The sequence below is a fragment of the Otolemur garnettii genome, unplaced genomic scaffold, assembly GCF_000181295.1.
Source record: "Otolemur garnettii isolate 467f Iridium unplaced genomic scaffold, OtoGar3 scaffold00010, whole genome shotgun sequence".
In the NCBI taxonomy this organism is placed as follows: Eukaryota; Metazoa; Chordata; class Mammalia; order Primates; family Galagidae; genus Otolemur; species Otolemur garnettii.
The window spans coordinates 29,276,482-29,296,032 of NW_003852405.1; the positions used below are offsets into that span (position 1 = coordinate 29,276,482).

At 36.3% G+C, this 19,551-nt stretch overlaps 1 protein-coding gene across 1 annotated transcript in view; it reads left to right on the plus strand.

Moving 5' to 3' along the window:
- The window catches only part of PIGK (phosphatidylinositol glycan anchor biosynthesis class K), a 71,694-nt gene that overhangs the window by 34,877 nt on the left and 17,266 nt on the right, over positions 1–19,551 (plus strand). Inside the window, exon 10 of the mRNA XM_003784218.3 lies at positions 8,679–8,763. Coding sequence (XP_003784266.1) covers positions 8,679–8,763 — 85 coding nt within the window. The remainder of the gene's footprint in view (positions 1–8,678; positions 8,764–19,551) is intronic.

The following is a 19,551-nucleotide window of genomic DNA, read 5'->3' on the forward strand; positions in this document are numbered from 1 at the left end:
AATGCAATCTCTTTCAAATTTCTAGTATTTAATAAATACTCAGCACTGTTCCCAGCACTTTGAATTTGTTAGCTCATTCAGTCCTTAAAACAACCGTGAGGTATATAGTCATTTTATATGTGACTGCAGGTGCAGAGAGGTTTGTATCTTGTCACACACCTGGTAAGTGGGAGTGCTAGCTGTCTGACTCCAGGTATGCCCTCTTAGTCATTACTGTATTCTGCCCTCTTAGGATTTTTCATGGAACTTAATAGGCTGGTTATCAAATTCATGTGGAATAGTAAAGGAGTCAAAAATAGCCAAAGCCATTTACATGATTAAGGAGTGTGCTGAGGAGAGGCCTTTACTCTGACACCAGGACTTTCAGTTTTAAACCGCTGGTGATTGACATAATGTGATATTGGTTTAGAATGGGTAAATGAATCTGTAGCATATTACAAAGCCCCCTAAAAGAGACATGTATAACAACATACTAGATAAGATACAGTTTTACAAAAATATTGGAGGACAGGATAGTCAAAAACGTCATGTTGAAGTAATTGGTTTACCACAGAGCAAAAGATAAAATTAGATTTTGCCTTTACACAGCATATAAAAACATTGCAAATGGGTTAAAGATGTGAAAGTAAAAAGAAAACGTCAAAACCATTGGAACCTGTCTTTTATTAAGGAGTCGGGAAGGATGTTGTGCTATCCAAAGCACAGCTAGCAAAAGAAAAGATGGCTGAAGATTACTGAAGCAAAATGAGAATGTCACATACAGCAAAACAAATCAACCAACAATAAACAAAACAAAACACAGAGTTAAATGAGAGGCAGTCTGTCCAGATTATAGAAATAGCTGTACAACTTGATTAAAAAAAAAAAGGACCAAGTAAAAAAATAAGGAAAAGAGATATGGTTTGGAAAGAGGAAAGGAAACACCTACAGATGTTTTTAGAAGAGAAATGTAGACTACTGTTTCTTGTAGAACATTAAGTGCTGATAGAGGGAAATGGGAAATTCTACATTTCTGGTGAAGTGTGAGTTGATACAGCCACTGCAGATAGCAATTTGCTGTTTCTAGCAAAATTTAAAATGCACCTAAGTCATTACCCAGCAGCTCTGCTTCCAAATAATAATTTTAACACAGGTTGAAAACATTTTTCATGAAGGTCCAGATAATAAATATTTTAGCCTCTGTAGGCCTTGCGGTCTTCGTTGTAAAAGCACAATGCTGCTATTGTAGTGCAGCGCTGAAATGTAAACTTTACATGATTTTCATGTGGGATGAATGGTTCTTCTTTTGGTGTATTTTTTTCAACCATTTAAAAATGTAAAAGCCATTCTCAGGTAATAGGACATACGGAAACAGGTGACAAGCCATGTATGGCCTCCTCTATTTGAATGAAAAAAGCAAGTGGCTGAATTATGCATAGAGTATAATTTATTAATGAAACGACTTATGGCGATTGTATATATTTTTCGTGTTTATGTAACTATGTGTGCAAAAGCAAAATACAACAACTGGAGCAAGACACATTAGCCTGTTTAGTCTTAGCGAGTGACAGGTAACTGCTCAGTCATTTTGACAGTTTTTTCTCTGATACTTCCTGTCTCCCAACACACACTGCTATTTTAGAGTTACCTGGACCGTGCAGAGGTAGGCATTAAAGTTAGCTGGTTGTGTGACCGCAACTACCAGAAAAGACGTTACTGCAGAAGTCTCAAATGAGGACTAGAGTTTGCTTTTCTGTGATTTTATTATATCAGCTTGCTGAGTTACTTGGAAAGTGTTCTTTTTAAAACTGGTATTTGCATTTTTAATACTACATTGCAGGCTGACAGTGAATAAGATGCATTCCAACAGTTGGGCCAGACATTAGTGTGATTCTATTTCTCTTGGGAGTTAACTTTCGATTCTCTACCTCAGATTACATCTCTATCTGCTAGTTCACCGTCCTCCTTGTGCTTTTTAACAGTAGGTTGTAACCAAAGTTATGTTTTCATACCTTCACTTACACATTTTTTAATTAGAAGAATGGGGTGCAGAGAGTTTGGGAGGGGATCTCATCTCAAGGGAGATGATGTGTTAAGTTTTTTTCTCATTGCTATATATCCTATTGTCACAAAAATAATCTTTGGTGACTTGAGACCTTTCCTGATTTGTAATAGCGTTTTATGTTTGTCTCTATTGATCAATAAACCTGGGTTTCCTCTTCTCTTAGGGCATCTTTTTTTTTTTTTTTTTTGAGACAGAGCCTCAAGCTGTCCCCCTGGGTAGAGTGCCATGGCATTACAGCTCACAGCAACCTCCAACTCCTGGGCTCAAGCGAGTCTCCTGCCTCCGCCTCCCAAGTAGCTAGGACCACAGGCGCCCGCCACAACGCCTGGCTATTTTTTGGTTGCAGCCGTCATTGTTGTTTGGCGGGTCCGGGCTGGGGATTCGAACCCGCCACCTTAGGTGTACGTGGCTGGCGCCTTAGCCGGTTGAGCTATAGGCGCCGAGCCTCTTAGGGCATCTTTAAACGGTTAGGTCTCTCATTGCAAATCGCACAGCATGTGTTGTCAGTTACATGGCTACTTGGAAATTTTTTTAAATGCAGTAAAGGAGTAGAAATTTTTTATCATGTATTCAAAGGTTGTTATAAGAAAATAATCGATTCCCCCCCCCCCGCCAAAATTTGGGCGGTGCCTGTGGTTCAAAGGAGCAGGGCGCCCAGCCCCATATACTGGAGGTGGCAGGTTCAAACCCAGCCCTGGTCAAAAACTGCAAAAAAAAGAAAAAAAAAGTAAAAGAAATTAATCTATTTCTCTATTATATCATTTTAGTTTCAAATAATTCTTTTACATGATCATGTTTAAGACATATACTATTGAGTTTTTGGTATTTTTAGGGAATTTGGTCCTAATGATTTTAGATTACTCTAGATAGTGTGTCTGTAGTTATTTATTGATATTCTTAATTTTTCATTTGTATCTAGCATAGTACAATGTCTCTGCTTTCTTACCTGTTCTTTTATTTTGGGGGGGGGGAGTTATGTAGTGTTTGGAAACATGCTTTGGCCTTCAGCCTGCAGTAAACTGTGTCATTTTATATAAGAATAATCTGATCTCAATATGGCATTGCTCAATAAAAACTGTATCAGAGTCAGAGATTACTTTATGCATGGGCATAGTAAATAATTTTACAGTATTATTTTGGGTAGCACAGAGGAAAAAGGTTTCTGTGCCACTGGACATAAAAAGGACTCATAAAACACAGGGAATTGTAAAGACTAAGCCCACAGGCTTCATAATTTGCCAGCCATATTTTATTAATGCAGAGGATTTAGACATTATTTTAACTGCCTTTTCATTTGGGATCATAGCATTACTGTGTTAGATCCACAGCTCTTTTATAGAGTAAGCAAATGCCATTTATTGTTTTCTACAAAACACTGTTAAAAATAATAAAGTAAAATAAGGAATGCACAGCTTTTTCCATGCAAAAATTACTCTTATTACATTATTTAAATAGATCTTCCTAGTGAAGACTTTGGAAAGAAATAATGGAAAAAGCATATTCTTTTAGGAGGCTCCTTGAAAAGACTCAAAATATTAAACAAAAAGAATACTAGAATGACTTTAAGAAAGAGACTTTATTATTTTTTGAGAGAAAAAATTCCAGGTTACCTAGGATGACTGCCACATATAAGTTGAAATTAACATTTGTAGTTCTTTCTGTCTGATTTTACTGTAAACCTGGACTGTGCATAAATCAGTCTACTGATTTGGGGGAGATTAGCTTAGAAAGTATGGGTGACCTTAGGTGACAGTCTTGGGAAAGCACTAATTCTGGTTTGCAGAATGTAAGAGGTGGGTAAGAGTGGGGTGTCCCTTAGAGTCTTAGCAGTGAAAGGGAAGAAGACGGCAGCTGAAGATGACAGTATGGAAAGAAGGCAGCATTTTTAAAAAGACAAATCTGCCCCCATGCTGCTATAAAAAGTACCATTTGTTAAAGAAACTACGCTTCAGAGTAGCCACAGAAGAGGGTGCTCTTCAACTGAGAAACCTAATAAGCCAGCCCATCTCCCTTCTCCCTCCATCGCAAGATAACTTGCTGTTGCTGATCCTGAAAAGCCAGTACAGTAATCCTCCACACAGGGAGAAGCCAGCATCTGCACAAAGTTACCATGAGGCAGAAAGCTAACATCAAACCTTCCCGGCAAATTATACAATACACACAAAGAGTGAACACAAAAGTAAAAAGAAGGGAAGGGAATGAAAGAGAACCACCAAACAGAAGAAAACTGAAAGGCCACACTGGACCATGAATGACGTACAGAAAACAAGCAGTGTCATCAGGAAAGGAACCGTGAGCCAGGCACACAGAAACTCATAGCTGACATGGAAAGACAGCAGGAAGAAGTGTGAAGCAGGAGCCGGCGGACTCTGCAAACCCAAACCTCAGCTCGGCAGTGGAAACCGTGTTACAGGCGCCCAAGGAAAGATAGACAGGTATCCCCACAGTTCAGTAAGTGATTCAAAGAATAGGAAACGGACCGGTCACGAAAAGGAAACTGAAATAAAAAGAAAATGGTAGAATTAAATATTGCATTAAAAACAATAGATATTAATATTTTATTTATTTATTTATTTTTTGTGGTTTTTTGCTGGGGCTGGGTTTGAACTCGCTACCTCCAGCATATGGGACCGACGCCTTACTTCTTTGAGCCACAGGTGCCGCCCAATATTTTAAATTAGAATTAAAGAACTTTGAAATAAAATGAGATTTGAATTTCTGTATTGAAAGGAATCCTGTCTCCTGTATGTCTGGGACAATTGATCTAGAACCACTAACTCTTAAGGTATATTAGGGTTTTAGACTTTATTTATTTATTTATTTATTTTTGGCCATTTTTGGCCAGGGCCAGGTTTGAACCCACCACCTACAGTATATGGGGCCAGCACCGTTCTCCTTGAGCCACAGGCGCCACCCATGGTACATGGTATTAGACTTTAAAAGAAAAGGAGGAAAAAGGCCATTAGACCTGTAAGCCAAAAAATAATAAGTAATTTAAAATGGAAAATTTATTTAAGATGGAAAGAAAGTCAACTTGGCGTCATGCTTCTTGATAGTAATATCAAGTAAGAAAACAAAGGACAAATATTTTTAAGAAGTTTAAAATGAGTGGTCATATGTCCATAGTAATATCCAAGATTACTTGGGAGTTGCATTTTGAGTGACTTTGAAAAAATGCTGCAGTTTTTAAGAAATTTTTCAAACATATCTTTGGTTGGTAGATGCTGAAATAGATGTGAACTGTCATGGTATCTGCAAGTTAACTTTCAAATGGGCTAGCAAAAAACAATTAAAAAAATATAGAACCATGTTTGGAATTTTTCATAACAAACTACTTGACATTTTAAAAAGTTAAAACAAGTTGCCAAATTTCAAATATTTTTGCATACTTAAAAATATCTTTTATAAATGACTGAGAGACATTTTGCATGTAAAATGTATTTATCTTATACATTGTTACTTTAGGTCTTTGGAATAACTAAGGAAGAGTGACTTTTTCATTTTTTATATACTCTTAGAATTGCTGTCAATGGTCTGATCTTCGATTTTTTTCAGCACATAATTGTTGAAACTGCTGGTATCTTAATCGCTTCTTGGCCTTTTGGCTAACATCAAGTGAAACTGCTGGTATCTTAACAGAAATAAAGGCGGTAGGACCAAACTGCAGGAGTAGTGACTATATTCTTCTCAGTAAGAAAGAAACAAAAATGTGTCACTTTACTTAAGAATATCCTTGGAGAATGTCCTGTCATTTAAGAATTTTTCCTTGAGGAAAAATTATTAATGCAGTCATTTATCTTTTTATTATCGAGTTATAATGTGAGTGTATATTTTTGATCTAAGTCCTTTTTCAGATTTATGAATATTTCTCCCATTTTATAGATTATTCTTTCACTTTTGTGATTGTGTCCTTTAATACAAGAGTTCTAAAATTTGGTGTCCAACTTGTCTATTTTTTCATTTTGTTTCTGTATATGTGGATTTTATACATGATGTAGATAGACATTTTAAGTATTAATTATACGATATTTTAAAGCAATGTAGGGATTTTGGGTCAATGAATCTTTATTTTATTTTATTTATTCATTTATTTTTGCAGTTTTTGTCCGGGGCCAAGTTTGAACCCGCCACCTCCAGTATATGGGGCTGGTGTCCTACTCCTTTGAGCCACAGGCACTGCCCTCTTTAGTTTATTTTTAAGTGAGATAAAAATATACCATGTTAGTTTGCTAGAGCTACTGTTACCATGGACTGGGTGGCTTGAACAACAGAGATGTGTTAGCTCCCTGTCTGGAGGCTGGAAGATGCTGGCAGGACCAATTTATTCTAGGACCTCTCTCTTTAGCTTGTAGATAGCTGTTTTCCTCTGGGGTCTCCATGTGGTCTTTACTCTAACTCAGTGTCCTAATCTCCTCTTGTTAGGCCACCAGTTATACTGGAGGGCTGAACCAAATGACCTCGTTTAACCTAGTTACCATTTTAAAGACCACATCTATAAATATATTTCATTCTGCGGTACTGGGGATTAGGGCTTCAAAATGTGGATTTTGAGGGATATGTGGGGGTACTCAATTGAGTTGTACGGGGGGTACCCGTAACAAATATATAACATAAAATTTACCATTTTAACTATTTTTAAGTATATTTCAGTAGTGTTAAATATTTACATTATTGTGTCACTGGTACCCCCATCCATTTCCAGAGCTTTTTTCATCTCGTGAGCTGAAATTCCAGTAAACACTACTCCCCACTGTTTGTTCCTCCCAAGCCCTGGCAACCGCATTTTACTTTCTGTCTTTATGAAACATAATTCTTTGGAAATATGTTATGCTTTATTCTGAAATTTATCAAAATACAAAATGTCAAGATAAATTTTAAATGCTTGGACCAAAAGTAAAATTATAAAACAAAATCAATTGTATTTTGAAGTGGTCGAGAAGATAATTCATTACAACTGCTAGCTAGAGTTTCTGTAGAGGTGTCCCAATTGTATACAGCAGTTATACAAATAGCCAGTTTTTCTGCACTGTGCTTAGAGACATCAGCTCATTAAAATCAGATGCACTGGACTCTCGCAGGCAATTGTTATTTTGGAAGGGACAGTATTTTTTTTTTTTTTTTTTGCAGTTTTTGGCAGAGGCTGGGTTTGAACCCGCTACCTCTGGCATATGGGGCTGGTGCCCTACTCTTTTCAAGCCACAGGCGCCGCCCCAAGGGGGACGGTATTTTTTAGTATCATTAGTGAGAATCTTTAAAGTCCCCCCCCGAATTAACTATTTTTATGCAAATTCTGCAAGGTATCTACAAACGGTTTACCTAGATAAGATATTCTTGAAGTTTAAATCATATACAAAATTTTGACTTTCTCTTGGGAAAGATTACAGAGTTCTCATCAGATTGCTTCAGTGCAACTCTAGAAACTTAGAACAATCTTGTTTCATTCATTTTTCAAGATAATTCAAAGTTTAGGTTTTTAAAATTTAATTTTTAATTTATAAGATGATGTGTAATTTACAGGAAAAAAGGAAGAGGAAGTTCAAATATCTTCAAGTCTTATTGTCTTGAAATTTAATGTTTATTTGCTATTTCTGAAAGGGTTGATAAGTTTTAAAAACATTTTATCAAATTTTCTTAATTTGTAAAGATTCTATTTTTTATTCTTATATCTGCAGTTACTATTTTATTTTATATTACATATACATTATACCAACTTTTACATCTTGTACATCTCATTGTGAATGTAAGCATTAAAAGATATTTTTTGTATGAAACAACTTCTCAAGCAAGAATTCAATGTACTCTATCCTAATATGAAGGTAGTAGATGAGCTAATACAAGGGGGGTAGGGGAATGAACAAGTGGGGGGGGGAGGGGGGTCATGGTGTGTGGCCCACCTCTTGGAGCAGGACATAATTATAAGAGGGATATCTAACTAATGCATTCAGTGTAACCTAATTCTTTGTACCCTTAATGAATCCCCATTATTAAAAAATAAATATAAAAAAACTTCTCAGAATTGTTTTCATTTCATTTTATTCCCATATTCATTCAACAAACATTTGAGTCTTTATTATATGTAGATATTAGATATATAAAGATGAATAAGACATGGATTTTTATCTTCAAGGAGGTTAAAAAATATATGCATACACAGGCATAAAGAACTTAATATGTTTAAAAGAAGAATAAACAAAGAAGAGACATGGGGGTTGGTCCAGGCCCACCTGTTAGGTGTGGCTGAAATAAGAGAAAGGGCTGCTAGGGCGAGACTTGAAGGTGGTTGTGGCCACATTTTGAAACCTTTAAAAGCCGTGTATGATGAAAAGAATGCTCTGCGAACAGGGAGTTCTGAAACATTTTACGTCTCAGAGGAAGATAGGATCTGAGAACATCAGGTAATGTTAGTTTAGCTAATCTTATTAGTAATTCAATGCAGTATGAATATATTTGCAGTCATGTCATTAAAATTTCTCATTAGGTAATTTTTCAAAGGTTATTGATAAATAGTGATTGTTTTAAAAACTTACTATAAAACTGTGTATTTTAATATATTTTATATTTGGCATACTTAGATATTTGCCACATTTAAAAGGTGTTTGCCTTAGCTCTGTGTTTTTTAATTCTTTTTTTCCAGCTATGAGAATGATGGGAAGGATGAGGACCTAATGGAACCTCTGAAATACGCCGAGCAACTTCCTGTAGCTCAGATCATACACCAGGTCTGTTTTCCATTTTATTCTTTTAAAAGAAACAAGATTTTTAATCTCTGAAAATAATTGCTTTTGTTAGGTTTTTCAGAATCAATGTGCTTTAGCCGGAAGGCATTCTGGGCTGTCTGTCCCTATTCAGACTACACCTGTTACAGTTGAAACTTTCATTCAGAGCTCAGTACTAGAAGACTACTTGGTGTATAACACTAGAACTCTTATGTAAAATATAGGGTAAAATCAGAATGATCTTTTGTGTATTACTGAACAATAACACTTAATTTCAGAAAACTTTCATTTGGAACCATTTATATATAGTGCTGGTTACAAGTGACAAGGAAAAAGAGCTGAAAAAAAAGTCATTTGGTGTGATTTTTTGGAGTGGCTAAAAAGAGAAACAATCTCGCCCTGAGTCCCCCATCCCATTATCAGCTCTTACACAGTACAGTTTTACATGTCATGTGGGCAGTTTATTCATTTCCAATTATAATGAATCTATCATCCCTTCTGCATAACTACAGGCTTAGAGAAGACAGTGTTATAAGTATCTAAGCTTCGACTTTGTACTGTAATTTTGATAGTGTATAACCTCTGCCCTGCTGGGCCAGAGTCTAATAATTTTAAATGGTCTGTTGACCAGAGTTATAGATGGTCTCTAGACCCAGCAGATTTTTTCAGGACCTTACAGATTATAGGAAATTTTCAAAGCCCTTAAATGGCAGAGTTCCTCAAAGTTGTTCTGAATGTTAATTGTTATTGTGAGTTTTTCTTATGTCTTTCTCAATCAAGACTTTATTGAGCTGATCCGTGTTGATTAGAAGTGCCAGTTTGAGCTTTACTAAAAGAAACAGAGGCTTTTACTTTAAAATGTTGGCTCTCTATATTTTTTCATTGACATTACAATTTCGTATTAAAATTCCGTGAGAAACTACAAAAACTGGTCAGAAATTTGTTCCTTTGGGAAGCTCATCTGTACTTGGTAATCAGGTCCAGTTTATATGTCAGGAATTCCCCAGTGTTGTCAGAGCTTAAATGACCTAACAGTCTGCAAATGTCACATTTAAAATTCTGTCTTCATGCCTGACTCTCAGCATAAATGAATTAAACAGCAGAGCAGGCAGCAAGTCAATATGTTCTTAACAGTAAGAGTGAGCAATGAAACAGTTTGTGGTTTGCTCAGAATAGGTAAATAGAATCTGCCCAGAGCAGTTCACCTAGAATAAAACCAGAAAGAGGAAACAAGACTTAACCTTTAAGATGGTTGACCAGATGAAATGTCAGTAATGTTTTTACAGCATGAATGAACCAGTAAACTACCTAGTTTATGAACATCTGTGTTTTGCTGTTATACACTATGTGAATTCAAAGATGAAAATTTTTGACCCTGGTGAAAATGTTGGATGGCGATTTTTTTTTTTTCTTGGCACTATAAGAAACTGTATTAATTTCAATACTCAACTGTAAACATTACATTAAAATTTAGTAGGACCTGATTTTACTAAATTTCTATCTCTAAGAAATTTTGTATATAGGAATTTATTTTATTTTCATTTTTATTGAATGAAATTAATTCTGTTTTCAGTTAAAGAGTAGTCAGGCAAGGTCACTGTTAAGGCTAGGCTTTTCATCTATTCTTTTTATTTCCCTCTTTTGATAGTCAACTTTCCTTACAAATTAGGGATCGTTACCTTTGGCCTGTCCAAGTGGTCTTTAAGAAGCATATGTGTTATGTAACCAGAAGTTGACTGATAAATGGATTATTTGAAAGCATCTTTTCCCCTAAGAGAATAGTAGTACATATGATAATTAGGTTCAGCCAATTCCACAAAAGATTTTGATGTATAATACATCTAATTTGCAGCATTATTGTAGTAGCTAACCTCTACCTGTAACTATCTTTGTAAACAGTAATCTTGCATTATACTTATGCCTCTCCCGGTATACATTAATTTTTTTTAAAAATTAAGTTATTTACTTACATGTTTATATATCTGATCTGATTATCTTTCTGGACATCCTTTCAGCATTTTGCCTTATACCAGGTATGCCTATACTGTGTATCTGAATGGATGGATTTGTAGTTTGGGAAGGCAAGACCACTTCCCTTCCCTGCCACCTGGTCATTAGAACACAGGGATTCTCACTGGTAGACAGTTTAGGAACTGCAGGAGAGATGGTAGCTTTTTGAGTGTCAGGGGCAGAGGCTAAAATATGAGGAGCAACTTGAGCATAAAAGAGAGAGGAATGAAGCTAAGTCATTTTTTAAAAATTGGATTTGTTTTCTTATCAACCAGCCTTCTTTCCTTTCCTTCCTGAGGGCAGAAAATTTAATGTAGTCACTTCCAGATAAAGTCACTCAAAGGATTGTCTCTCTTCTCCTTTTTCCTGAGACAGAGGAATCACAGCTGAGGTAATAGGATGTAGGTGACATGGCTTCCTGGCACTAAGAGAGTCAGTCTTCCGTCCCCGAGATAGACTGTGATCTTGGATGGTTTTGATTGGCATTTATTCTGGAAACCCCTGCGATGGCTGGTGTGCCCAGCATGTGTGTTAATGCTTAGCACACTGCCTCTCCGTGCACAGCTGTGTAAGATAGAGACAGAACAGAGCAGGTGATGGGACAGACGGCCCGTTGCTGTCCTTCCCTCTCTGTCTGCCCCACTCTCTGTCTTCTGACTCTCGCTTTTCTTTTCTGCCCCTGCGGTTCCTTCTGTTTCATCCCTGTGAGCCAAGGTGACACAAATGCTTCCCAAATGTTGGTGAATTTTGTTAGTATTTTTGGTTGAACGGTTAACTAATGGAATGTTTGATGCATAGTAGACACTGGATAAGTATGATGGCCACTGATTGTAGAATTCAGACATTTTTGCCGACGCTGATTGAGAAGCAAAAAAGAGTTAAGGGATCTCCACAGAAGGTCACCAAGAGCTGTGGCCAGACCTGGTGATGATACTCAGATTCCTTTCATAGCCAGCAATGCTAGTATATAGCAAACATTTCTGGAAGGTATGCACATTGTAGCGTTCATTATATTAACTGTTAAGGCAAGCTGGTAGTCCTGCAGCAAAGTTTAAAGGCATAAATCATGGGAAGTGTTAGTTGCAGTTATTGACAAGGGGCATTATTCTCCATGTATATGAAAGTGCAACTCATCCTTTTAAGGATTTATTAAATTTTAGGACTTAGAATGTAATGAAGAAACAGCAGAAAAATACATACAAAGAAATTGTTTTGGTTAACTTTCTATGCTTATGTTGATAATTTCCCTTTAATGGTAATTATTTTTTCTCAAAATCTGGTAGGAAGGAAGGTATAGAACTACTTTGTCTTATTGAGACACACAGAGAGAGATGTTGATGATTTTTCCATAGAAGTAAACTTTTCATTTACTTCGTGGATATAAATTTTAAGATTAAAACACTTTAAGAAAACAACAAATTTTAAATTAGAATTTGAAACTTGTGTATATAACATAGTGTCAGTATGGAAAATTGGTGCTTTTTCTTCTTTGTAAAGAATCACGTGCAGATGGGTCCGATGGCACTTTTTTCTTTTTTTTTCTTTACAATTAGATGGTTCATTTCACATTAATTTGTAAACATAAAAAGTTAATTAGTATCATATAGCATTTATTGAATTATAAAATGATAGTGATTAAAAAAATCATACTCAAAACTCTTTTAAAAAGAAAAATATATGTGTAGTTATAAAGTATACTAAAATACAGATGTTAAACTTTCTTTGAAGTAAAATACTTTAGAAATGTACTAAAAAACAAAAAAGTCAGTAATGAATGAAAATATATATGTGTATATATCTATAATTTAGCTGTTGTTGTCATAACACTTTTCTACTGTCAGCTTGTCAAGCATATCTTTTTATTTATTTCATTTTGCATCAAGATTCAATTCTAGTTACCCTTGACAGATATTAAAATATTTAGGCCAATGCTGTTTATTGTGGAAAGTGGCACTGATACAAAAATGTGGGCTGTTGTTATGAGCAGAAACTATGTGAGCAGAATAGGCAGATTACCTAGAAACCCTAATATATGAATTATATAAATGGTAAAGGTGACATCCCAGGTCACTGGGAAGTTAAAGGATTATTCAATAAATGATGCTTAGACAGTTGATTAATTATTAGGGGAAGGGATGAGATTCTTGCTTTATAACACACAGAAAAAGCAAATTCTAACAGGGTTATAGCTTAATGCAGGAAAATAAAAAAGAGCAAAAGCATTAGAAATGTATGTTGGGAAATACTTTTGGGTAAAGATTGCTACGCATGAAAATTATAGCAAAAACTACAGATATATTTGACTTTGTAAAAATTTTAAATTACTAAACTTCAAAATGAAAAGATAGCTATTAAAGTGGAAAATGTTATTTTTATAGCATTAATGTCTTTATTTATAAAGAACTTTTTATAAAGAGTTAAGAAAAAACTTCAATACTAAAAACATGTTGATGTTCATTAATGATCTAAGAATTGCTTATTTCAATCGGAAAGTACCATGTTTTGACCTTTTAGATTAGCAAAGATAAAAGTCACAATAGTCAGTGATGATTAAGCACTGATACTACTGGAGGGGAGTATAAATTGGAACAAATGGAGGTCATTTTGATAATTCATCCCCAAATATGTACATTTATAAAGTAGTTAAACATGATAGGCTGACGACTCAAATATATTCTTTTCCTTCCTGAATAATCCTACTAAAACGAGAGTAAAGATACAAAAATATATAAACCCCACAAGACAACGGAAAAAGAGAAAATAGCAAATGAAAGCAGCAACAAAATTTAAAACAGGAAGAAATAACTATTGGACAAATGGTGACCAGTTTAGCAGACGGGAGGTCTGTGCCCTGCCTTCCTTCACGGGGATCTCTGTAAGCAGGAGACAGTTTGTGTCTCAGAACCCTGGAAGTGTAGGTAGGAAGCACTTCAGAGATTGGGTCCAAAATGTAGCTCCTTGTCCATCTCAAGTGCCCCCCTCCTGTTTAACTCTCAGAACTGGCATTTAGCCTTATATTTATTAGACAGAAGATGGGAGAATTCTTCCCTGAAATGATCATTATAACATAAAAACTATGTACGTCTTGAAATTTGCAGCCATGTCCCCATCTGTTCTCCCATCGTAAGCCCACTGGTTGATATGTACTGTTAAAGTATAAAGAGCTTTGATCAGTTTTTTATTGCTTCACTCTTGACTATGAAGATACAGCCAAGAATCAACAGACTTTTGGTGAATATATTCTTTATATAAAGTGTAAAGATCAAAATAACAAATAGAAAAAGTAAACGTAGGCTCGGCACCCATAGTTCAGGGGTTAGGGCACCAGCCACATGCATCGGGGCTGGTGGGTTTGAACCCGGCCTAGGCCTGCTAAAGAACAGTGACAACAATAACAAAAAAATAGCCAGGCGTTGTGATGGGTACCTGTAGTCCCAGCTACTTGGGAGGCTTAGGCAAGAGAATCACTTAAGCCCAAGAGTTTGAGGTTGCTGTGAGCTGTGATGCCACAGCACTCTACTGAGGGCGACATAGTAAGACTCTATCTCCAAAAAAAAAAAAAAGAAAGGAAAAGAAAAATTGAACTTTGCAAACATAGACAATGCAAGGAACAGAAAACAAAATAATAATAATAATAATGAGCTCAGAAAGAAATGAGAAAGTATTTTATTTATGAAATAAGATACTGTACAAAAAAAGGAATATTCAGAACACAAGCACAAGAACTCTTGGAAATTAAAACAATGAGTAGAAATAACAATTTCAATAGAGGGGTTTGAAGGCAAAGTTGAGGAAATTCCTCCAAAGAGAGAACAGAAAGACAGACAGAAGGGAAATTGGAGACAAAGATGAAGGAAATCAGAGGACTAACTGTTGGTAGCCGATTCTTCGTGAGTCTCTGGCACTTCTGTACATTGTGTGAGCAGAGGCACTAAGAACCTTTTATTCTGGATTGGCTTGTCAAAGATGTTTGTATAGTGAACAGACTCCAAAGATAGAGACTTTGTTGGGCGTAAAGGGTAGATTTGTTTGTTCTCCAATAAATAAAGGCATTTTATGTCTCCAGAGCAAGAGTTGGACAGAATTGTTGCAGCTGCTTGTAAAATATTTGGGATTTTCTAATCTTGGGATTCCTTATCTGCTATTTAGACCTACTGTGTGCAGAGCATCTGGGTCTGGGTCCACCATTGTGTTGTCACAGTGGGACTTGGGGTGCCAGAGGAATCGACACAAACATGAAGCTCATTTTACCTTGACTAATAAAATTCTTTGTTCTTGACTCAAGAGTCTCATGTCTTCTCCCAGTATCCATGAAACTACCAATCCAACTTGTGAGTTTAGAGATAGGGTAAAATTTCAGACCTTTCACTGTTTTAGACAATAACTAATGAGGTCCAACGTCTGTCTAATAAAAGGTACTAGAAACAAGAAGACAGAGAAAATGGGAGGAGAAAATATTAAAGAAATAGACTAAGAAAACTTTTTCAGATACTGCCTACCAAGGAACATAATTTTGAAACTTTTAGAATAGTAAAAAACAGAAAGAAAACCTTAAAAACTTCAAGAATGAAAAAGAAGCCCACAATCAAAAGAACAAGAATTCCAATGTCATTAGACTTCTCCATAGCAAACAAGAAACGAAAAAACAGTGGAACTGATGCCTTCAGAATTACGTAGGAAAATAATTGCCAATTTAAGGTTCTATTCACTGCCAGATTATTAAGTATCATGATATAGGATTAACATTCCAAGTCTTAATAGATATTTTTTTCCTCATTCATCTTTTCTTAAGAACTACTTGGGGGCTCAGCACCTGTAGCTCAGCAGCTGGGGCACCAGCCACATATACCAGAGCTGGCAGGTTCGAACCCAGCCCGGGCCTGCCAAACAACAATGACAATTACAACCAAAAATAGCCGGGCATTGTGGCGGGTGCCTGTAGTCCCAGCTACTTGGGAAACTGAGGCAAGAGACTCGCTTAAGCCCAAGAGTTTGAGGTTGCTGTGAGCTGTGACTCCATGGCACTCTACCCAGGGTGACATAGTGTGACTCTGCCTCAAAAAAAAAAAGAGGAAGCTACTTGGGACATGGTTCATTAAGTGAAAGAGTAAACCAAAAAATCTACAAAAATGTCCTCTAGGACACCAGAGATTATTCTGTCAAGATGAGGTGCAAGTGAAATTCCCAGGTCGATGGTGAAGTGACTCTTGTGTGACGGCCTTAGAAGTTTAAGGGTAAAGAGTACAGACGGGGAGGGCTTCAGGGTGGACGTCTGTGACCAGTGGAATGGTGATAAATTGTTTGTGTTTGGCCACATTGAGAGAAGTTTTAAATTTAAGAGTAGATTTAGATTAATAGCTAAGCATAAAATTAATCCAATAGGATAATGAAGTAACTATTAATTTCAGGAACCAAAGTTATACAAAAAAATATATAACATCAGAGTATATTTTGTGGCTCAACTCATAGAATAGTTACATAGTTATAATAATGCAACAATAGACTGTTTGGCAAAAACTTTCAAGGTAAATATGAAGACTGTATAATGCCAGGAAAGCAGCACATGTGTGGTGGGAACTCAGTAAATACCAAGTATTGAATTTAAACTTCCAAGAGTCTCTCTGATCTGGGTCCTAATCAGGATTATTTCTACTATGAAATAAGACTATCTCAGCCTGTTCCTAAAATAAGCACGCACACGCACTCACACACACGATTTAAACAACTGGATTAGAGGCCTTTGGTAGATGCTTACCTGGGTCTTAAGATGTGTGAGAGATTCAATTTTGGGACTCAACATCATGAGACAATTTTATCTTCGTCAGTTCAGATCCCTCCACTAAGGCAAAGCCTGTGTGTAAACAAAGCCACAAACTCACATATGCTTTAAAAAACTCTGACTTACTCAAGTGTTATATATCAATGAATACTTTGCCTTGGCTAAGAAATAGTATCTATGCCCCTCACCCCCCACATTCTTATCCACATTCCTGGCTTTCTCTGGATTCTCCTATTTTGGCTACAAATCCTTTAATACGTTTATAAGATTAGTAGATTATAGGATTTTTATTTATTAATGCATCTCTGCACACTGTACATGATGGTGGCAGAGAATAACCTTACTATTCTCTTTTATTCAGCGGCTGCACAAAATATTACTCTAGAGCTGTCTATCTGTTACAGATTTGGTTTCCTGGAGAGAGAGTCACCTGCTAGGCCTTTGCTTAAAACCTGCAAGATTATCTTGCAAGGTCTCGTTTCATCTGTTCTTCCTTATTTCTTTTTAGTCCTAGACATAACTCTTTGCAGTGCAGCCATTTCACATAGCATACTAGGGTTTTCATTTTCTCTCTTTGGGGGTGTTGTTCGTATTTGGTGGGATAGTTCTTGTTCTTTTATTTTGCGGACTACACCACGCGTCGCAGGATGTTTGGTGTCCCTGACCCTGCCAGACACCCAGTCATTGTGGCACCAAAAAATGTCTTTACCTTTTCTGATCCCTCCCCTCCTGTGGAGGGCGGAACCACATCAAATGGAGGACGGCTGCACGTGGCTATTTGCAGTATCTGCCCAGTGAACCTGTTACTTGTAATTCAGCCTCTTAATGTTATAATTGTGACATTTCAGGATGTGTGTAATGGAGAATCTCTTCCCACTTTTCTACAGTGTGTGCGCTGTCTTGGGCTCTGCAAGTCTAGCTCCTGGCGTTATATGACATACGTTGGGATAATTTTCCAGTTGTTCTGTCTTTGTTTATCATTACTCTCAATTTTATTCTACTGTAGCTATTTTGGCATTTTAATGGTTTTTTCTTTTTATTGCAGTAATGCTTACTTTAATAGAGCTCTAAGCTTTACTAAGTGTTGACTGAAATATCTATCAAGTAGAAAATCTCTGACACCTTCTTTTTAAAAATGTGCTTATTGAATTATCGATATCTGGAAACTCATCAAAAGGGTACTGAATCCATACCACTCTCTGCCTAGAGACTGACTTAGATTGCTTTAGAATCTTATGGAGCTTTTTCTGACCATAGCAACCTTAAACCTGATGTCTAGTGAAAATATAATGTTCATTTATTTGTATTCAAATTACAAGGCAAGTAATGAAAATTAAGAAGGTCATGTGCTAATCTTTTATATCAAGTGGGATATAAATTAATATAAATTAACTTCAGCTTTCTTATTCTAGCTTATGACAGTGACGTCTAAAAATGCCACTTCTCAAGGAATAAATGAAAGTGGAAAGCTGTTTGAAAATAATGATCAATATTTCAGTGATTTTTCATCAACTTGGAAATTTTGGCGGTCTATAAATTTATCATCATATTACTTTCTGATACGTTAAATTTTTGTGTTAGAAATGAGAAGTGTGAGCATTACTAGTCATAGATATTTTAAAGCAGAAGCAAACAGATATTTGTTTTCACTCAATTTGTAAAGATTTAAAAAAGACATTGGTTGATGTTTGTGAGGAGGTGAGCGCTTCTTCCCATTATGGTGTGTAACTGTGGACGGGTCCAAACACCGCCTTTCACGGCCGATCACAGTCACCATCACAGGACCTGGGAGCACAGAGGAGTCATCCTTTCCCTTTCACAGTGAATAAACCAGAGTGCAGAATAGTTCAGTAGTTTGCCTCTGGCCCTCCATCTCATTAGTGGCCAGAGTTTGATTCCAGGTCTTTTTGACTCCAAAGTCCATCCCCGTAAGTACTGCACTGTTTATCCCCCTTACACACATTTAAAATTTCATACAAAAAAATTTTTGTTCCTGGAAAATTTCCTGAAGGAGGTGTCAACAGATGTAATGCATGTTCTGGATAATTGAAAGTATATTTTTGAAGAATAGATAAGAACATACTTAGTTCAATACCCTTCAGCAGATGACTATCCATCAATTTATGAATGGATATATAGGAGAGTTCTCCTCGTTGCAATTTTGTTTCTGATTTCCTTCTCCACTTCAATTGCTCTTGGCTTCCCAATGCGGATTTGAGACAAGTAAAGATCTGAAGGGATTGGGTACAAAAAGGGATCGGGGAGGATGCTTCAAATTAGCTTTGGTTATTTAAAATTTTACCTACAGATGACTCACTCAAAAAGAGAAAAAAACTGCAAAGTGGGCACCTATTCTGAAGGTCTATATTAAGTTCAGATAGTTCAGCAACTTTAAAGACTTAATCAGCTTTCATGATCTATATCAGCGGTTCTCAACCTTGTAGGTCACAACTCCTTTGGGGGTCAAATGACCCTTTCACAGGGGTTACTGAAGACCATCCTGCATATCAGATATTTACATTACAATTCATAACAGTAGCAAAATTACAGTTATCAAGTAGCAACGAAAATAATTTTATGGTTGGGGGTCACCACAACATGAGGAACTGTATTAAAGGGTCACGGCATTAGGAAGGTTGAGAACCACTGATCTATATAATCTAGCCACCATTTATAACATAAGCTTGAAGGATATAATTTTTGAGTTCTGTAACAACTCTGACAATAAAGAGAATGTTTAGAATATAACTCACTCACTGGCTGAAGATTGCCTGTACTATTTTTTTTTTTTTTTTGTCTGTTCTCTTCTACTGTGAGAAATAGTGGAATATACAAAGTATATGAAAAAATGAAGTGTCAAAGAGCATTGATGATCATTAACTTGTGAATGGACCTGTAATACTTGAGAATTAGCTCTACACCAACTAAAATAGTCAGTGATTAAAACAACTAGACAGGCTTGGCTCCCCTAGCACAGTGGTTATGGTGTTAGCCATATACAG